The sequence below is a fragment of the Wickerhamomyces anomalus genome, assembly GCF_001661255.1.
Source record: "Wickerhamomyces anomalus NRRL Y-366-8 unplaced genomic scaffold WICANscaffold_1, whole genome shotgun sequence".
NCBI classification, from domain to species: domain Eukaryota; kingdom Fungi; phylum Ascomycota; class Saccharomycetes; order Phaffomycetales; family Wickerhamomycetaceae; genus Hansenula; species Hansenula anomala.
The window spans coordinates 3073841-3092041 of record NW_017567110.1 but is presented as its reverse complement, the minus strand read 5'-3'; the positions used below and the strand labels follow the sequence as shown (position 1 = coordinate 3092041).

Below are 18201 nucleotides of genomic sequence, written 5' to 3'. Positions count from 1 at the left end.
ATTCAATAATCTAATTCCATCACTGGCTCTTTTGGAGATAATGGTCTTTTCTTTGACTGTTGTTCTTGTCTTGCATTTGTTGCACTTTCGATGATCCTCTTGATTTCCCTTTCTTTACTGGCTTCAATTTCAATTCTCTTCTCTTTCAATCTATTGATAAATTTTTCAAATGCTATTAATCTAGTTTGTTCATCAGGTAATGCCAAATATTCTGGAGATTGTGAAATCTTTGGTTTTATTTCATCCCAACTTGTTTCAATTGTAATTTTTGGATTTTCAAATTTACGTAAAAATGATCTAAACTCTTCTTGTAATCTTCTAATTTTACGTTCATATGCAAATTTATCCTTTTCTCTTTGTTCTTTAATCTGTTTCAATATTCTATCATAAATCATATCAACTGTATCTTCATCATATTCTTTAGTTTGTTGGTCTTTTCTCAAAATTTCAATCAATTTAGTTTTCTGCTCTTCAAGATCAACATCATCTTTAATAACAAAATTATTATGAAGTAATAATTGATCAACAATATCCTTTTTAGCTCTAACAAGTAATTCTTCCTCATCAATAACATCCCAAAATAATTCGATTGGATTCGATCCATTTCTTCCCAACAGCCCCACAAACCTATCATCTTCTTTAATCAATGAATAAACTTCAGGCCATTTAGAATCGGCTCTTAACAAACCTGTTTCTTTCAATTCAGCTAATAAATTTCTATATTCATCTCTTGCCTTTCTATCATTTCTGTAATTGGCACTTGCAGCTTTTTTAATTCTATCTTCATAATCTTTTTGTAACAATTTCATATTTTCAATGTAAACATTGATTAGATCCACTTGATTCAATACTTGGAAATGTTTATTTTGTTCAAATCTTGCATCAGACTTAATTGATTTCAATGTATTTTCCCAATTAGAACTTAGGTTCAAATTCATAGTTTTGAAATATTCATTCAATTCAATTAATGCTTGTTCTCTTAGTTTTTCTTCATTTGATTCATGATCTTTTCTTAAGCCATCAACATATTCTTGGAATGTTTGCCTTTTGATCTTTTCACTTATAACGGAGTGTGCATAGATCGGTTCATCTTGAATTAATCTTCTTGCGGTTTTCCATCTTGTATAATATTTGATTTTTTTGTTGTTTCGTATTAATCCTAAAAAAGCTTCTTTAAATTTTTCAATTGAATTGTTTTCTTTAAACAATTCTTCTTTAGTTCTGTTATTTAAATATGTTTCAAATATTCTTTTTTTCTCTAGTGAATCCTCCACGACCCAATATCTTGGATCTTTGATGAAAAAATCCATAATTTTACTAAATGACCAAGTTGCATCAACTTCATGTTCTCTAAGCATCTCAATAAAGATATCCTCGGCTTCTTTTTGTGAATTAACATTTACCTGTTTCACAAATAATGGAGATTCACTATGATATTTCTCATTTGGATCAATAATTGAACGTATCCCATTCCCATCATTTGTAATTGAAATTGATACATCAAAAGAGCCATCTTTATCCGAGTTCTCATTTTTTTCTAAAAGATCAACTTGACTTTGTATCTCTTCGGGTATTTCCCATACTGATTGTTGAGTTTTTGAATTATAATAATAAACACGACCACCTTCAGCCGTTGTTTGTTTCCAATCTGATTTATCTAAAACTTTTTCCAATAAAGTATACAATTCTTTTGGTTTCTCCCATGTTGTGGCTTTTGTCTCTGAATTGTAATAGTAGACTTTGCCATTATCGTCTTTAGCCTCTTTCCAGGTCATAGTTACCTAAATTTATGAATTGATTTGAGCAACAAGAAATTCTATTGATTTAACATCTTTCCAGTGTAAAAGTTTATACAAAAGTTTGGATGAGTTTCGCGGAAAGTATAAACACCGGGTAAGGTTTTCGCGAAAATATGATCAACCCAAGTTTTGAATTGATACTCCCGAAAATTCAGAATTGTGAAGTATTGAAAAGACATTTAAATAACAAAAACTGATTAGCTTGAATCGTTTTAATCTTTTGAAAGTTCAATTCTATAATGGTAAGTTGAGAGTCAAGTATTCCATCAATTGAGTTCTTTTTACTAACTCATTTTGTCATGAAATTGGCATTTGCATTGAGGTTCAAAGTTAGGAGTTCGTGTTAAAATATTAGATCAAATTGAACCTTTAAAAGATGCAAAGCCGTAACATGACAATTTTTTGCAATAGTCACAATCTCTACGTCCTTATTTATCAGCAGTGAGAACCTCATTGACAGCAGCATTATGTTTAGAAGATTTTGCTTCACAAACCGTGGAAAGACATAATAGACCAGAAATTGAAGCTGGTAAATCATTAGAAGTGTTATTAAACCCAATGGTTATTGCAAGAAATGAAAATGAACAAATATTAATTGAACCATCTATAAATTCCGTTAGAATTTCTATAAAGATAAAACAAGCTGATGAAATTGAACAAATATTGGTGCATAAATTTTCAAGATTTTTAACACAAAGAGCTGAACATTTCTTTATTTTAAGAAGAGTTCCAATTCAGGGTTATGATATATCATTTTTAATTACTAATTTCCATACTGAAAAGATGTTGAAGCATAAATTAGTTGATTTCATTATTGAATTTATGGAAGATGTTGATAAAGAAATTAGTGAAATGAAATTATTTTTGAATGCTAGAGCTAGATTTGTTGCTGAAGCATATCTAACACCATTTGATTAAGCAAAGAAACAAGAACAAAATCAAACCGTCTAGAGGACAGTCCGGATATATGCCATTTCTTTGATGTGTTTGTAAAATAGATAACTTATTTTCCCGGAGAAATAAGATTGTTGTAGATTTTGATTAGCTTGAACTCGTGAGGACATATAGCATAACTCTTGAAATGTTCATGGGGGTGAAAGTGGCTCAATTTTCGGGACATTTGATAGTGGAAGAATAACTAGTGCTCTGTATCAAGGACAATTGAACGTGATCATGACGAGTCCAGCCTCCAGTGGTGATACAATAGTACTGTTTCCCCTTTTTCGATAGAGTATTTGCATATGCTGTTGCATCAGTTGATTATTCTTGGAAGTGATGAACCGAAGTGTATCTATAAAGCACAATAAGTGTTGATGGTAATCTCATGATTCTATAGCTGTTGGAAGCATCGAAGTATCTCGATATTCAGTTTTATTGTTAATCTCATGAGTTTAAAGTAAAGTCCTCCATATTTGATTACGATGAGCATCTAGTCGATTTAATTGATCCAGGTATCTCGTTTCTCGGATAATGTTTGTGTATTCTTCCATTTTTAGTTCTGAGGTACCCAAAACCATTTGCAACCACCTTCTTTTCTTGTTCAACTCCATCAAAGTAACTCCACAATTGTGTGAGATATTTAACAGACAAACGTACCACATATACCACCAGCCAATGAATTCCTTGAGGCCTAGTCGATCACTTCGGCTTTTCTCAAGCCTTACGAATTGTATCATCGGAGAAACAGTCAAAGGATCATTTTATACATCTAGGATCTAGGATTTCATCATAGATTTAGCAATTCAGCACTACAGCACAGCTATGAAATTCAGATCCCTCTAGTCTCGTACTTTTCAACTTATTATACGTTAATAAAGAGCTCATTTACGTTGACCTCATCGTGTGGAACGGATTTTTAGCTCGCTGTTCAGCGGGAATATTAAGCTCTGAGAAAGGCCCATAGCACTAGAGCCTCGTCTGCTCAACAGGGTCCACTCAATCCAATACAAGAAATCAACAACTACACTCTTGGAAGACCTTACCAAAGCATTTGCCATGCCTTTATAGCATCACTATCTTGTCCCAAAGTGGAATATTCTAGTTTGTGTCGATCCTGTTCATGAATTATCCGACGCTACTCAACTCTGGGGAAGCACCCATGTTTGGGCAGCCAGCGGCATACCTACGCTCTTTGGCCAACCCGCACCCAGACACAAGAGCATTTCAAGTAAGGGGAAGGTATCAATACTATAGTAATCTCATTAACTCAACAATTACAACATCTAAATCTTGCTCAAACATACTACAATTCTCTATGTTTTCAAATGGCCGTCTTTCTCCATCACGCGAACGTCGTCCTCGTCGCAAAAAAAAGTTTTTCCATCTCGAGAACGTCGAAAACAAATCCGATTCCTGGGGTAAAAAAAAATTGATGCAATTGATGATTCTCCATGATTTTAAGTCATGGTCCTTGGACATGCATACATATTACACCAACTTCCAAGCTCTAGACACCTCAAAAAGGGAATATCCAGAGTCAACAAAAGGGAAAACTACATGGGGGTTCTCACAAATATCTCTGGCCAAATGACCTCAAGATCTTCAAGCTCAAGTTTATACGAGAAAATTGTTGTACACTCGATCTAAAAACTCAACCATAATGAAATCGGACAATCTTTATAAATACTCGGGAAAATTCCCACCTTTTCAACTGAATACTCTTCACTTCATAAGTTCAAAACACTTTCTTTCAAAATGTTGCTCCCATTATATGGTTTAGCTTCATTCTTAGCATTATCCCAAGCTGCTTTGGTAAACAATTCAGCTCCACAAGCTTCAGATGATGATCCATTCAATCATAGTCCTTCATTCTATCCAACTCCTCAAGGTGGTCGTATTAACGATGGGAAATGGCAAGCTGCTTTCTATCGTGCAAGAGAATTAGTTGATCAAATGAGTATAGCTGAAAAAGTTAACTTAACTACCGGTGTAGGTAGTGCTAGTGGTCCATGTTCAGGTAATACCGGTTCTGTACCACGTTTGAACATTTCATCAATCTGTGTTCAAGATGGTCCTTTATCTGTTCGTGCTGCTGACTTGACAGATGTTTTCCCATGTGGTATGGCTGCTTCAAGTTCTTTTAACAAACAATTGATTTATGATCGTGCCGTTGCAATTGGTTCTGAATTTAAAGGGAAAGGTGCTGATGCCATCTTGGGTCCTGTTTATGGTCCAATGGGTGTTAAAGCTGCTGGTGGTCGTGGTTGGGAAGGTCATGGCCCAGATCCTTATTTAGAAGGTGTCATTGCTTATTTACAAACTATTGGTATTCAATCACAAGGTGTTGTCTCCACTGCAAAGCATTTAATTGGTAATGAACAAGAACATTTTAGATTTGCTAAAAAGGATAAACATGCTGGTAAAATCGACCCTGGTATGTTTAATACAACTTCATCATTATCATCAGAGATTGATGATAGAGCTATGCATGAAATCTATCTATGGCCATTTGCTGAAGCTGTCAGAGGTGGTGTTTCCTCCATTATGTGTTCATACAATAAGCTGAATGGTTCACATGCTTGTCAAAACTCTTATCTATTGAATTATCTATTGAAGGAAGAATTGGGATTCCAAGGTTTCGTCATGACTGATTGGGGTGCATTATATTCAGGTATTGACGCTGCAAACGCAGGTTTAGATATGGATATGCCTGGTGAAGCTCAATATTTTGGTGGTAACTTGACTACTGCCGTTTTGAACGGTACTTTACCACAAGACAGATTAGATGATATGGCTACTAGAATCTTGTCTGCTTTGATTTATTCTGGTGTTCATAATCCAGATGGTCCAAACTATAACGCTCAAACTTTCTTAACTGAAGGTCATGAATATTTTAAGCAACAAGAAGGTGATATCGTGGTTTTGAATAAACATGTTGATGTTCGTTCTGACATTAATAGAGCCGTTGCTTTAAGATCTGCCGTTGAAGGTGTTGTCTTGTTGAAGAATGAACATGAAACATTACCACTTGGTAGAGAAAAAGTTAAACGTATCTCCATTCTTGGCCAAGCTGCTGGTGATGACTCCAAAGGTACTTCATGTTCATTAAGAGGTTGTGGTTCTGGTGCTATTGGTACTGGTTATGGGTCCGGTGCTGGTACTTTCTCATATTTTGTCACTCCAGCTGATGGTATTGGTGCTCGTGCTCAACAAGAAAAGATTTCATATGAATTTATTGGTGATTCTTGGAACCAAGCTGCCGCTATGGATTCTGCATTATATGCTGACGCTGCTATCGTGGTTGCAAATTCTGTCGCTGGTGAAGAAATTGGTGATGTCGATGGTAATTATGGTGACTTAAACAATTTGACATTATGGCACAATGCTGTTCCATTAATTAAGAACATTTCTAGTATCAACAACAACACTATTGTTATTGTTACAAGTGGTCAACAAGTTGATTTGGAACCATTTATTGACAATGAAAATGTCACTGCTGTTATCTATAGTTCTTACTTGGGTCAAGATTTTGGTACTGCTCTAGCTAAAGTTTTATTTGGTGATGAAAATCCATCAGGTAAATTACCATTCACAATTGCTAAAGATGTTAATGATTATATCCCAGTTATTGAAAAAGTTGATGTTCCAGATCCAGTTGACAAATTTACTGAATCTATTTATGTTGATTACAGATATTTTGATGAATACAATAAACCAGTCAGATATGAATTTGGTTATGGTTTATCTTACTCCAATTTCTCATTAAGTGACATTGAAATTGAAACTCTTCAACCATTCTCTGAAAATGCTGAGCCTGCTGCTAATTATTCAGAAACTTATCAATATAAACAATCAAACATGGATCCATCTGAATACACTGTTCCAGAAGGTTTCAAAGAATTTGCTAACTACACTTATCCATACATTCATGATGCTTCTTCAATCAAGGCTAATAGCTCTTATGATTACCCAGAAGGTTATTCTACTGAACAATTGGATGGACCAAAATCTTTGGCTGCTGGTGGATTAGGTGGTAATCCACACTTGTGGGATGTTGGTTACGTTGTCACTGCTAAAGTCACAAATCAAGGTCCTTATGCTGGTGGGTTTGCTCCTCAATTGTATGTTGGATATCCAGATAATGATGAATTCCCAACACCTCCAGTGCAATTACGTGGATTTGAAAAGGTGTTTTTGGATAAAGATTATTCTGAAACTGTTTCTTTTGAATTGACTAGAAAAGATTTGTCAGTTTGGGATACCAAAACTCAATCATGGATTGTTTTGAGAGGTGATTATAAGATCTATGTTGGTCAATCTTCTAGACAATTAGACCTTGTCACAACTTTGACTCTTGAATAGATTTGATGATACCCAACTCAAGAAAAAAAAGTCTTGCTTTTATTATATTTTGCCCTTCTTTACAACGCTAGATTCTGTGAACCCATTGAATGGTTTCCAGAGTATATATTATTTTTTCGTATATGTTTTTGTCCAATTCAATATACCTTCTTTTTGAATCTTCGTACATCTGCTAGTCCCCAACTTTTAGCCTGATTTATCCTTTTCCGGACTCCAGTCTTTATTCTCGCTTCTCCATTGCGGTCTAGCCCCTCCAAGACCCCACTTTCTCAGACTTTCGGGTCTACAGCCGTTATCGAGTGAAAAAAGGCGAAATGTTGTTTTTTTGAAAAATAAAAAAAACTTGTTAATTTAAAAAAGAACCATCTTTTCAACAGCCGATAAGAACCCAAAGCGCTCACAAAAGTCACAAGAGCACATCAAAGCTCACTTCCAAAACTAAAAACACAGGGCAATCTCTGTCAGGCTAGCCTTTTACAGCTCACCATCATTTGCTCTCTCTTGCTTTGAGCTGGCTATAGCACCCATTCCATCAGATCCATATTGTTTATTTACCTTTTTCCCATCTTCAATTGATAAGTTTCATCAAAGAGTATTTCACTGTCAGTTTGGTTCATTACCAAGCGCTTGGTTATTTCAATCTCAAATTATCTCCCTCATTACCACAATCTCATCCTGCTTGATGATAATTGTGCTATCATAAAGAAGAAACTATGTCACAAATCCCTGATGACAGACCTCAAACAAATACAACAAATCTAGATGCAAACAATGGGAATATTCAACCTAACGACTCCAATAAAGGAGCGACAGATTACTGGGGCACAGATATGTTGAGCCCTGAGTTTAATTTCCTCAATGTTCCAGAGGAAACTTATAATTTCCTCCAGTCAGGCCCATCATTGAATGATAGAAATGCACCTTCACCAAGTCTATTCAATAATAATACAGGTATCTCAAACATACCGTCAAATCCTTCAAGTGCACAAGGAACTCCTGTTGAATCAAATGCTCCTGCAAAGACTGAACAACAAAACTTTTTATTAAACCATTATCAAAATCTATTAAATCAAAGTAAAGTTCCAATGAAACAAGCTTTATCCCCAAATTCCTATGCTTCTCCAACCGCAAATAGTACCAACTCCCATACAGCTGGCTCCCCATCCTCAAATATACCTATTAATCATCCTTTACATCCTGATAATGTTCAAAAATCACTACAACAGCAACAGCAACAAGCCCAATCATTTCAACAACCACAATCATTATTTCAAGAAGCTTCACAAACGACCAAAGGTAACCCTAATCCTTGTGATCATTGCAGAAGAAGACAAATTAAATGTATCACGGTGCCCAATCTGTCAAACTGTGTTCAATGTGAAACAAAAGGTATTAAATGTACCCATTCAGAAAGTCCGTCAAACCCAGCTTTGAAAAGAAATATGGGAATGGTTCAAGATACCAATGAATTCAATAAAAGACCTAGATACTCGGTCAATCAAGTACAAAAACCAACCTTCCCACAAGTTCAAAATTTCAAAAAACCTCAACCAACATTACAATATCCAAGATCATCATTTTTCGTTGGGTCTTCCTCGATGTTTGACCATTCTTTATTGAATCGTATAAGGCTGGACAAAATAGATCAAGTTCAATTGAATCCAAAACTGTCATTAAGAAAAGTTTCTAATGATGTTCAATTCATATTAAGAGATGATTATACTGATGAATTGGCACTGAGTGCTGATCGAAATGTTGATGCTGTGGAGAATATAGTGGCACCTCATGGACAATCACTAGTGAATACTTATTTCAAAATCATACATCCATCATTCCCAATATTGCATAGAAAAGTGTTTTTAGAAAAATATGCAAGATCTTATAGAGAATTTTCAGCTCCACTATTAGCTGCAGTTTATTCATTAGCAATTCAATGGTGGGACCAAGATCCAAATTTAGCTCAACATCAGAAACCTGATATTGATGCATTAAATTCCATTGCATTACAAACATTTACTGAAGTTACTGAAAGACCAAGATTGAGTGCAGTTCAAGCTGGATTATTATTATTGCGTTGTCGTTCTGAAAACCCAAATAATTGGATACTATGTCAACAAGTTGTTTCATTAGCTGAGGAATTGGGGTTAGGTCTTGATTGTCAGAATTGGAAGTTACCTAAATGGGAAAGAGGTTTACGTAGAAGATTGGCATGGGCTGTTTGGATTCAAGAAAAATGGACTTCATTGATTGAATCAAGAGTTTCACATTTTGTTATTGGTAGAAACTGGCTTGTCAGGAATGTTACAAATGAAGATTTCCCAGAACATCCTTCAAGAAGACAAAATCAAGGAGATGAAGATTACAAATCTATGATTAATGACATTGAGAATGGGAAATATTTATTCAAAGAAATGATTGAGTTGAGTTTAATTATGGGTGAAATTATGGAAACTTTTTATTCATATTCTGCTTTACAAAATGTTACAAGAATTGATCAAGTACTGAAGTCAGCTAAACCATTACAATTACAATTGAGGCAATGGTACCATTCCTTACCACCAGGTTTACAAATGAATGCTGTCCAACAAGAAAAATTATGCTCAAATGGGTATCTTCATTTATCATATTTTGCTACAGAAATTACATTACATCGTAAAATTATTTTAAGTTTAGGAGAAGATACACCTCCAGAATTGGTCAAAGTTTGCAGAGCAGCTGCTACAACAAGACTAACTGCTGTTATTGATTTTGTTAAATCTTTAAAAAGGGAGCACATTTATGCATATTGGAATGCTCCAACAACAAGTAACTTTGCCATTGTTGGTACGTTTGCAGCAGTATTATACGTTACTGCACCAAGTCCACAAGAAGCTTCAGTCTACAGAGAACATATCAATGTTTATAGAATGTTGTTGTATAAATTGAGCAGATTTTTCAAACAAGCATTTGAGGCATTGAAAAGAATTGATATGTTGTTGAATCATATTCCAGGATTAATTAAAGAACCTTCACAAATGAATGAGATGAGCCCCTTATCAAACATGTCACAATCACCAAATAATAATTTTCAAGCATTATCACCATATTTGAGTCAACAGATGAATGCTAATTTACCAAATACCCAAAATATGCCAAATAATCAACCAGATATGAACAAGAATAATAATAATATTAACAGTAATAATAATAATAGCAACAATGTCAATAGAAGAAGTGGGCCACCTGTTACAACAGTTAAGAAGGAATCTTTCACTGAACCTTCAAATTTGAGTCCAAGTGCTATGAGTGAATCTGCAAGAAGTTTCAAGAATGGAGGGACACCAGTGACAAATACTAATCGTTCAAATGCTAATAGTCCTGTTGATATAAGAATGAGTGGGAATGCTGGACAAACTCCAAATAATTGAGAAAAAGAAGATGTATTACTGTATTTATTAAGCTTAGTCACCCCCTTATTTAAATGTACAAATAACTGTATTATAATTGTTTACTCGTAATTCATTAAAAAAGTTGTGTCTCTATATACATGACTATAAGAATCTGGTTAGTTTAGTATCTTTTGCAGCATCAACGTAATCACCAGGATTCTCCACAACAACGTGTTTATGTGGGTCTAGTTTATAATTCAATAATTCTTTTTCATTCTTGACTTGGAAATCAATATCTTCATGTGATAGTTTCTCTATTGGTTGTGGTTCATTAAATTGGGATTTTGAAGCTTCAGCAGGTGTTGGGTCTAATCCCAAAAACTTGTTCAATGCATCTTCTGAGAACTGGTCATCTAAACCAAGTTCATTTTTTTTCAATCCACCAAATTGATTACCAAATTTATCAGAAGTTGATTTCAAATAATCTTTTGGATTTTTACGTTGGAATAGTTTATTAACTAATGCCATTTCTTTATCCACGTCAACTTGTTCCCCATTGACAAATCTCGTTTTCAGTTCATCAATCTTATCCATCTTTAATTTGTACCTTCTTTCTAAATCCTCAACTGATTTTTGAGCATCCATCACATTCATAATTTGAGATCCCAAAAGCACCACTAGTAGAGTTGGGTATAAAATCGATTTATCAAATCTTTTCAGAATAGAAGATGACGTCGAGACACCACGAGTGCCTCTTATTCTTCGTATGGATTGACCTGTGGCTCTAGCAAACATGATTCTTCACAATATCAAGGTCCAAATGAAGCCTACTGCATTAAAATTGTGATAATGATGTTCTTGGTGATGAATTTTTCAAGGTTTAGCAAAGAAGGGTAAAAAAAATGAAAAACGCGAACAATTTTCAGAACAGACAACTGAAACGTAAACACAATTCGAATTCAAATCAGCTTCAAATTGTTTCTGCTGTTGCTCCTGATTTGTTATGGCTAGATCTAGCGTACCTCCGGTGACAAAGTTGTTTCTGGCGTTGCTGGTGTCCTGCTCGCTGATCACTTTTGTTCTACGGTATTCCACTTATCTTCACATTGTCACAAGTGAGACCCATGATCAAGACCATGTTCATCTGATTGGTGAAGATCAAGCTGCTTCTGATAATGAAAACAGTGTGCCAACACCACAGGAACTGTATGTTCCATTACTAGCACTAGTTCCAGGTCAAACCAGTTTGATAAAGATGCCATGGGTACTGTTTACAACTTCTTTTATTGAAGATGGAGTGTTGTCATTTGCCCTGTGCTTCTTTTTGATCTTGTATACAGGAAGATATATCGAAGTATTATGGGGCCCAAGAGAGTTTTTCGCATATTTGACATCAAACATTCTAATAAGTAATGTCATTGCATATTCATATTACAGTTTTAAACTATCAGTTGATGATTCACTACCAATTTCCCCAATCACAGGTTCATCAGCTTTAATCATATCATTATTAGTTGCCATCAAGCAAAGAATACCAAACCATTATTTATTATTCCTCAATGGGTTCATAAGGCTACGAGTTTCATTAGTTCCATTTTTTGTATTAAGTACGGGGTTAATTTTCTCATTCATCACTTCAAATCCATACTATCATGTTATAAACCAACTGGCATGGCTAGGATTCATAATAAGCTGGGTTTATTTGAGATTTTTCAAAGAAGGTGGATCTGGAAGACAATTGTCATTATTACCAATAACAGAATCTGGGAACCCAACAATTTTGATAAAAGGTGATAGAACTGGACAATTTGCACTATCAACTTTCTTCCCAAGACCACTTTCATTTATTGTTGCATTTATTTCAGACAAGATTTTCCAAATGTTTGTTACTTTAAAACTTTTGAACCATGGAGATTTCACTTCAAATAATGAAGAAGATATGCAAGATGAAGTTTCAAATTCAAATACCCAGACTGATTTAATAAGTCAAATGTCACAATCTCGTTTATTCACTTCATCCTCATTAGCTGGTGTTTCAGGAAATATATCAACAGTTTCATTACCAAAAACTGGGTTCATTAAAACTGTTCATGATAAACTTTTTGCATTAATTGGACAATCTAATGATCAATCTGCTCAAGAAAACAGAACATTAGCCTCCAGAAGAAAGCAAGCATTGGCCCAATTAGATTCCAAACTATCTGCTTAATGAATATATATGTTTAGTTATATTTTTTTTTGTATTGTATTTATCTAACGGCGCCAATATCCGGTATATGGGTGTCCCCGAACCGTTTTCCGCGAATTTGCTTTTTGGCTGTTTTGTAAGAATGGTTTTTTTGGAAAACGGATGTAGATAGCTCAAAAACATAAAACCCATAGAACAATAACAAGTTGTGCTGGAAATCGGTGGTTTTTCCTGTAAAAAATTGGTTGTTATTATATCAGATTCTCATTTTGTGTGATTACTGTGTGCTGGTCACTTTCGCAAAAGTTTAATACACCCTTTAGCCTCTGAAATTTTAGATGTGTCAAGAAGTCTATTAAAAGATTGCTAAAAAAGTTACAAATATGGATCATCAACTTCTGGACCAATGTCCAATATCAAAATTGATGCTTTTACCAAATGAGATTTTACAAAATGTTGTTTCATTGCTAACGCAACCGGACCTACTGACTTTAACGTTAACTTCAAAACTTTTCTACAAATTATCTACAAGGATTCTTTATTCCAAAATTTATTTGAATGATTCAATTATTGAATATAGTGATGTTTATGAATTGGCATCAAGTTGGTCATGGCTACGGCTTCAGCCTAGTTCATCAAATGAAGATTCAAGAAAAGAGGCAAATTATAAATTGGAATGTTTATTAAGATCTTTAAAACAAGATCAAGCGTTAGTTAATAATATCATTGAAGTTAGATTAAATTGGGATCTTGATATTCAATTGCAGAAAAACTTTGTTGATTTCTTAACGAATAGTTCAAGAAGTTTGAAAATCATTGAAAATGTTACTGATCCAGAATTAAATGAAGCCATTGTGTCAAGCAATTATAAATCAAATTTAATTTCATTAGATTTGCCTCCACCAAATCCTTTACCTTCATTAGAAATCACAGATGATTACTTACCAAATGCTCAAAGTTATATGATAAGGAGATTAACACCTAACATCAAAGTGCTTACATTATTTATAGATCCATTATTATTATTTAATAATTTGATTAGACCTAAAAAGATTTTAGAAATTGAAACATTAAAATTACATTGCAGAGCTGATACTTATCCAGGAATTCTTTATAATAGAAGACATTGGAAATATAATAAGTTGAGTGAAATTTTTGATTCAAGATATTTAAAAGTTTTAACAATTATTTCATGGTATGATCATATTTGTCCTGATCGAATTTATAAATTTGATCAATGGGCAGAATTCCCAAACTTGGAAGATATAACCTTGATTGCTGTGACTTATAATGATAAAAAAATCTCAAATTTGATCAATAACTGTCGTCAATTGAAAAGATTAAAATTAGATTTTTCATTCCCAAAAAGAGCAATGGCTAAAAATTCATTAGTTTATAAATCAATATTCACTCATAAAGATCATTTGAAATTCTTGGATATCAAATTAAATTTAACAAATAGAATTGTGAACCTGGATGTTCGTCAATTTACAATAGTTTTCAAAGTTCCTTGTAAATGTTCATTGTGTCAAGAAACAGTATTGAAAGGGATTTTTGAAGGGAAAATATTACCAAATCCTGAAGATTATAAAATTGATACAATGGAAACATTTGAAAAATTAGACTATTTTGATCAATTATTTGATTCTAGTTTATCACCATACTCAAAAGCTGTTGACAGATATCCAAGTGTTAAAACAGGGCCTGATAATATTGAGGATTTTTTGCATAGATTTAATCAAGTCAATATGGAAAGATCACCAAATTTCATACCATTAGTTGAACAAGATTTTTACGATTTATATCATTGTTTGATTCATTCATTGAAAATGGATGTTGAACCATTTTTAACCCATTTTAAAGAATTGAAATTTTTGGTTGTTAATGATATTTCATTAATTATTCAAGAAGATGAAACCACAGGAATGAGATATCCTGTTCCTGTTTTCTATAATAAAGGGTTTAAAACAAATTTTGATGTTACAAAGAGTGGAACTAATCAATTTGAAGTTGATTCTGAGGTTTATGGAAGATCGTTATATTTGAATTGAAAACCATTTATACTGTCTGTTGCCTAAATTTAATGACTGCTTATGATATTTAATTTCTGTTGTACAAGAGAGAAGAACCAACTCACTAAACTACTCATGATTCATGACTCGCAAGAAACGTTAAGATTTATCGACATCTCCTTCATCAAAATTGCACACCTTTTCCTTGAAATGAACACAAACGGCGTGTTTATTTGACTCGCGTAACTTTTTTGCACCAAACAGATCATGAATCATAACTATTTTAAGTAACCTATGGTCTATCTTGGTAGACCGATCCTACTTGTTCTGTCGACTTGATCGAATCTAGACATGACGTTTCGTTGCACCTAACAAAATTACAAACCCAAAGGGATAACAAACCGAGCATCAACATCGCCTTCTTTCAAATTTTACTTTCAAATTCACAGCATAGCGTAGACCACACAGGGTTAGAAACATACCAAAAGCTGGGTTTCTTTAGAGAACTAATCAAAAAACTGAATTTGTGGGCTTTGTAGAGAGAAAAGTGTCAGTTTTGTTCCTTTTCAAGCTCAAGCATTTTACAAACTGGGCAGAATTATCTGCCAATTATGCATGGTCAGATGTCAGGGGCGCATAAACGTTGCCATGGTGAAAAATTGTACTTGTAGAAATCATATGCCCACAATTTTTATTTACACCAGAGCAAGCTTTAAGATTGTTCTAGCAGTTCATTTGGAGAGTGTACTTTGATCATTTGAAGGCTGTTGTATTCTCTTGGTATTCTGTGATTGCTTTGGGTTGGCTGGCTGCTCGCGTGTCGAGCTGTAGAAGGTGTCGATGCGAATCCAAAGAAATTGTGTGTTGTGTGTGCCTTTGCACTTTTGTTGACGGTTTATCCTTTTAGATTTCGAAAGTGTAAACATTCTCCATTAACGATTTACATAATAAATTTATAGCCATAAAAGTCTCAAGGAAAATGTGGTTCCTAACCAGGAACAACGCAAACAATTTCATCCTATATAAACCTAAACCATCCCTATTTCTTCAGTTCAACATACAACTAACTACTCAAACCATAAGTTTCATCAAACCCTATTCAATCGCTTAACCAACACTTTAACTAGTTATACAATGAAATTATCATCAGTTATTTCCACTGCATTATTCACCATCTCAGCTCAATGTGCAACTTTACCAGCTGATCAATCCTCATTCACAACATTAACACCAACTGGTTCAGCTCCACAAGGTGCTGCAACTGATTTCACTTCATCTTTCGGTATTGGTGTTTTAACTTTAGCCTCAAGTGGTGCTCCAACTCCAACTGGCTCTTCAGGTCCAGTTGCTAAAAGAGATGATCAACCAGATGCTTCATCATATATTAAACAACGTGCAACAAAGAATGAAGGTTCTTTATCATTAAAGATTGAGAAATCAGTCTTGAGTGATGAATCTGGTAGAATTGGTTCGATTGTTTCAAACAGACAATTCCAATTTGATGGTCCACCACCACAAGCTGGTGCCATTTATGCTGCTGGTTGGTCAATCACACCAGAAGGTGTTTTAGCCTTAGGTGACCAAACAATCTTCTATCAATGTTTATCAGGTAACTTTTACAACTTATATGATGAAAATGTTGCCGAACAATGTCATGAAATCAACTTGCAAGTTGTTGGTTTTGATTAACCTCATATATTATAGAGATCATATTCTTCGATCTTTGAAGTTGAATACATGATCAATTTAATGTTTCATTAAAAGCAGTTAGCTTAATTTGTATATTAGAAAAGTTATAGCACGGGTTTGTTATTACAATAGAAGGATTCTTATTTTTTGATGAGAGACGTAGCTTCGTGATAGTTGCGATTTCAATGATCCATAAAGCCAAACGACATTTAATGAGCAACTTGTACACCACGTTGAACAGGCTCGAGGTTTCAAAGGCACAGTCCAGAATCACAGCCTACCTTGCTGGCTTCAAATTTGGTTTGCCAAAACGGCATTTGAAGTTCATGAATATCTTGAATATCATCTGTAACTAGAAGTTAAACGTAAATTTAAAGACCCTGTTGATAATCACCTTCTTACAGATTTGTTTACATTTCAAAATCATTTGACACAAACAACACAAATACATCATACAAAGCTCAATCCCTGCTGTTGATGGTTGTTGACAGTGTACTTGATCCTTGTTAAGGTTTCAGTGTATACCAAAAGTCGTGAAACTTATCAAATCTAGACCAAAATATTTGGGTCCCTTCAACAAGGCGTTGCGGTGGACACGAGAACTTTAGATTCAACTTTATCTCAAACGAGATTCAAAACAAACTACAAATTCATAAAAGATTTTTGTTAAAAACGACGTCCGTGAACATAATATGAAACCTAACCTATAAATATATACCCCAAGCTATATATTCTGCAATCATCAAAAAGAATACATGAAAGAAGAAAGAAGAAAAAAAAATTTGTAGAAAATGCAATTATTAAAGCTTTTTTTTGAATTTGATGAAATCATTATTAATTAACTCTATAATATCTCCCCACCAGGAGTAGACAATCGAGCCAAAGTCAGCTCAAATTGGGTATGCTTAACAGTTGATTAAATCAACAGCTTCCAATTTGATTTCATGACATTGATCAGCAACGTTTTCATCATATAAATTGTAAAAGTTACCTGATAAACATTGGTAAAATTTGTCAGAATCACCTAAAGCTAAGTAACCATCTTCAGTGATAGACCAACCAGCAGCATAGATGGCACCGGCTTGTGGTGGTGGACCATCGAATTGGAATTGTCTGTTGGCAACAATTGAACCAATTCTACCAGCAGAATCTGTCAAGACTGAATCTTTCAAAGTTAAAGCTAATGAACCATCAGATTTACATGAAACGGCAGAGACTGGGTTTGAGTCATCGGCTTTTTGGGAAGCTGAAGCTGAAGCTAAAGCTGATGAAGCTGAAGCTGATGAGGCTTGAACTTGACCATCACCGATTTGAGAAGCAGCTGAAGCAGTAACTGAAGCTTTTGTGGAAGTTGAAGCTTGGACTTGACCATCGGAGATTTGTGAGATGGCTTGACCGGTTGATGATGGTTTAGCAGTTGAAGTGGAAGCTTGGATTTGACCGTCACCAATTTGGGAAACAGCTTGAGCAGTTGATGATGGTTTAGCAGTTGAAGTAGAAGCTTGGATTTGACCATCACCGATTTGAGAAACGGCTTGAGCGGTTGAAGCAGCTTTTTTGGTTGATGAAGGAGTAGCAGTGGAAGCTTGGATTTGACCATCACCAATTTGAGAAACAGCATCTCTTTTAGCTTTTGGAGAAGCTGAAGCTGAAGCACCAGATGAAGAAGCAGTGACTGGAACAACGGCAATACCGAAGGTTGAAGCGTAGTCAGTAACAGCACCTGAAGGGTGGGAAGCATCAGGGGTCAAGGTGGTCCATGGTTCGGATGGGACGTAAGCAGCTAAAGCTGATGAAACTAAAGCAGTTGTGAATAAAGCTGATCTGTATTGCATTTTAACTTG

At 34.6% G+C, this 18201-nt stretch overlaps 9 protein-coding genes across 9 annotated transcripts; 6 read left to right on the top strand and 3 right to left on the bottom strand.

Annotated features, from left to right (window-relative positions):
* Positions 1-110: 110 nt before the first annotated feature.
* PRP40 (snoRNA-splicing protein PRP40) lies at positions 111-1769 on the bottom strand (the record flags this gene model as incomplete). The annotated part of the gene is made up of 1 exon (XM_019180629.1): positions 111-1769. A coding segment is annotated over one exon (1659 nt), but the record flags the coding sequence as incomplete, so codon positions are not given.
* Positions 1770-2038: 269 nt separating this feature from the next.
* Positions 2039-2717, top strand: ARC19 (Arc19p; the record flags this gene model as incomplete). The annotated part of the gene is made up of 2 exons (XM_019184498.1): positions 2039-2041; positions 2211-2717. The coding sequence occupies 2 exons, from the start codon at positions 2039-2041 to the stop codon at positions 2715-2717; spliced, it is 510 nt and encodes a 169-aa protein (XP_019042138.1).
* A 1776-nt stretch (positions 2718-4493) lies between these two features.
* On the top strand, positions 4494-7100 carry WICANDRAFT_25399 (beta-glucosidase; the record flags this gene model as incomplete). The annotated part of the gene is made up of 1 exon (XM_019181139.1): positions 4494-7100. One exon carries the CDS (start codon positions 4494-4496, stop codon positions 7098-7100), a length of 2607 nt encoding a protein of 868 aa, XP_019042137.1.
* A 400-nt stretch (positions 7101-7500) lies between these two features.
* Positions 7501-10551, top strand: DAL81 (Dal81p). The gene has a single exon (XM_019180387.1). It carries the CDS (start codon positions 7814-7816, stop codon positions 10505-10507), a length of 2694 nt encoding a protein of 897 aa, XP_019042136.1. The 5' UTR covers positions 7501-7813; the 3' UTR covers positions 10508-10551.
* A 3-nt stretch (positions 10552-10554) lies between these two features.
* WICANDRAFT_89157 (uncharacterized protein) lies at positions 10555-11020 on the bottom strand. The gene has a single exon (XM_019186176.1). The coding sequence runs from the start codon at positions 10994-10996 to the stop codon at positions 10631-10633; it is 366 nt and encodes a 121-aa protein (XP_019042135.1). The 5' UTR covers positions 10997-11020; the 3' UTR covers positions 10555-10630.
* Positions 11021-11471: 451 nt separating this feature from the next.
* Positions 11472-12677, top strand: WICANDRAFT_27416 (uncharacterized protein; the record flags this gene model as incomplete). Its single annotated transcript, XM_019181370.1, has 1 exon — positions 11472-12677. The coding sequence occupies one exon, from the start codon at positions 11472-11474 to the stop codon at positions 12675-12677; it is 1206 nt and encodes a 401-aa protein (XP_019042134.1).
* A 362-nt stretch (positions 12678-13039) lies between these two features.
* On the top strand, positions 13040-14707 carry WICANDRAFT_77086 (uncharacterized protein; the record flags this gene model as incomplete). Its single annotated transcript, XM_019184497.1, has 1 exon — positions 13040-14707. One exon carries the CDS (start codon positions 13040-13042, stop codon positions 14705-14707), a length of 1668 nt encoding a protein of 555 aa, XP_019042133.1.
* Positions 14708-15802: 1095 nt separating this feature from the next.
* WICANDRAFT_60970 (uncharacterized protein) lies at positions 15803-16357 on the top strand (the record flags this gene model as incomplete). Its single annotated transcript, XM_019183088.1, has 1 exon — positions 15803-16357. One exon carries the CDS (start codon positions 15803-15805, stop codon positions 16355-16357), a length of 555 nt encoding a protein of 184 aa, XP_019042132.1.
* Positions 16358-17262: 905 nt separating this feature from the next.
* Positions 17263-18192, bottom strand: WICANDRAFT_26623 (uncharacterized protein; the record flags this gene model as incomplete). Its single annotated transcript, XM_019181281.1, has 1 exon — positions 17263-18192. One exon carries the CDS (start codon positions 18190-18192, stop codon positions 17263-17265), a length of 930 nt encoding a protein of 309 aa, XP_019042131.1.
* Positions 18193-18201: the final 9 nt, after the last annotated feature.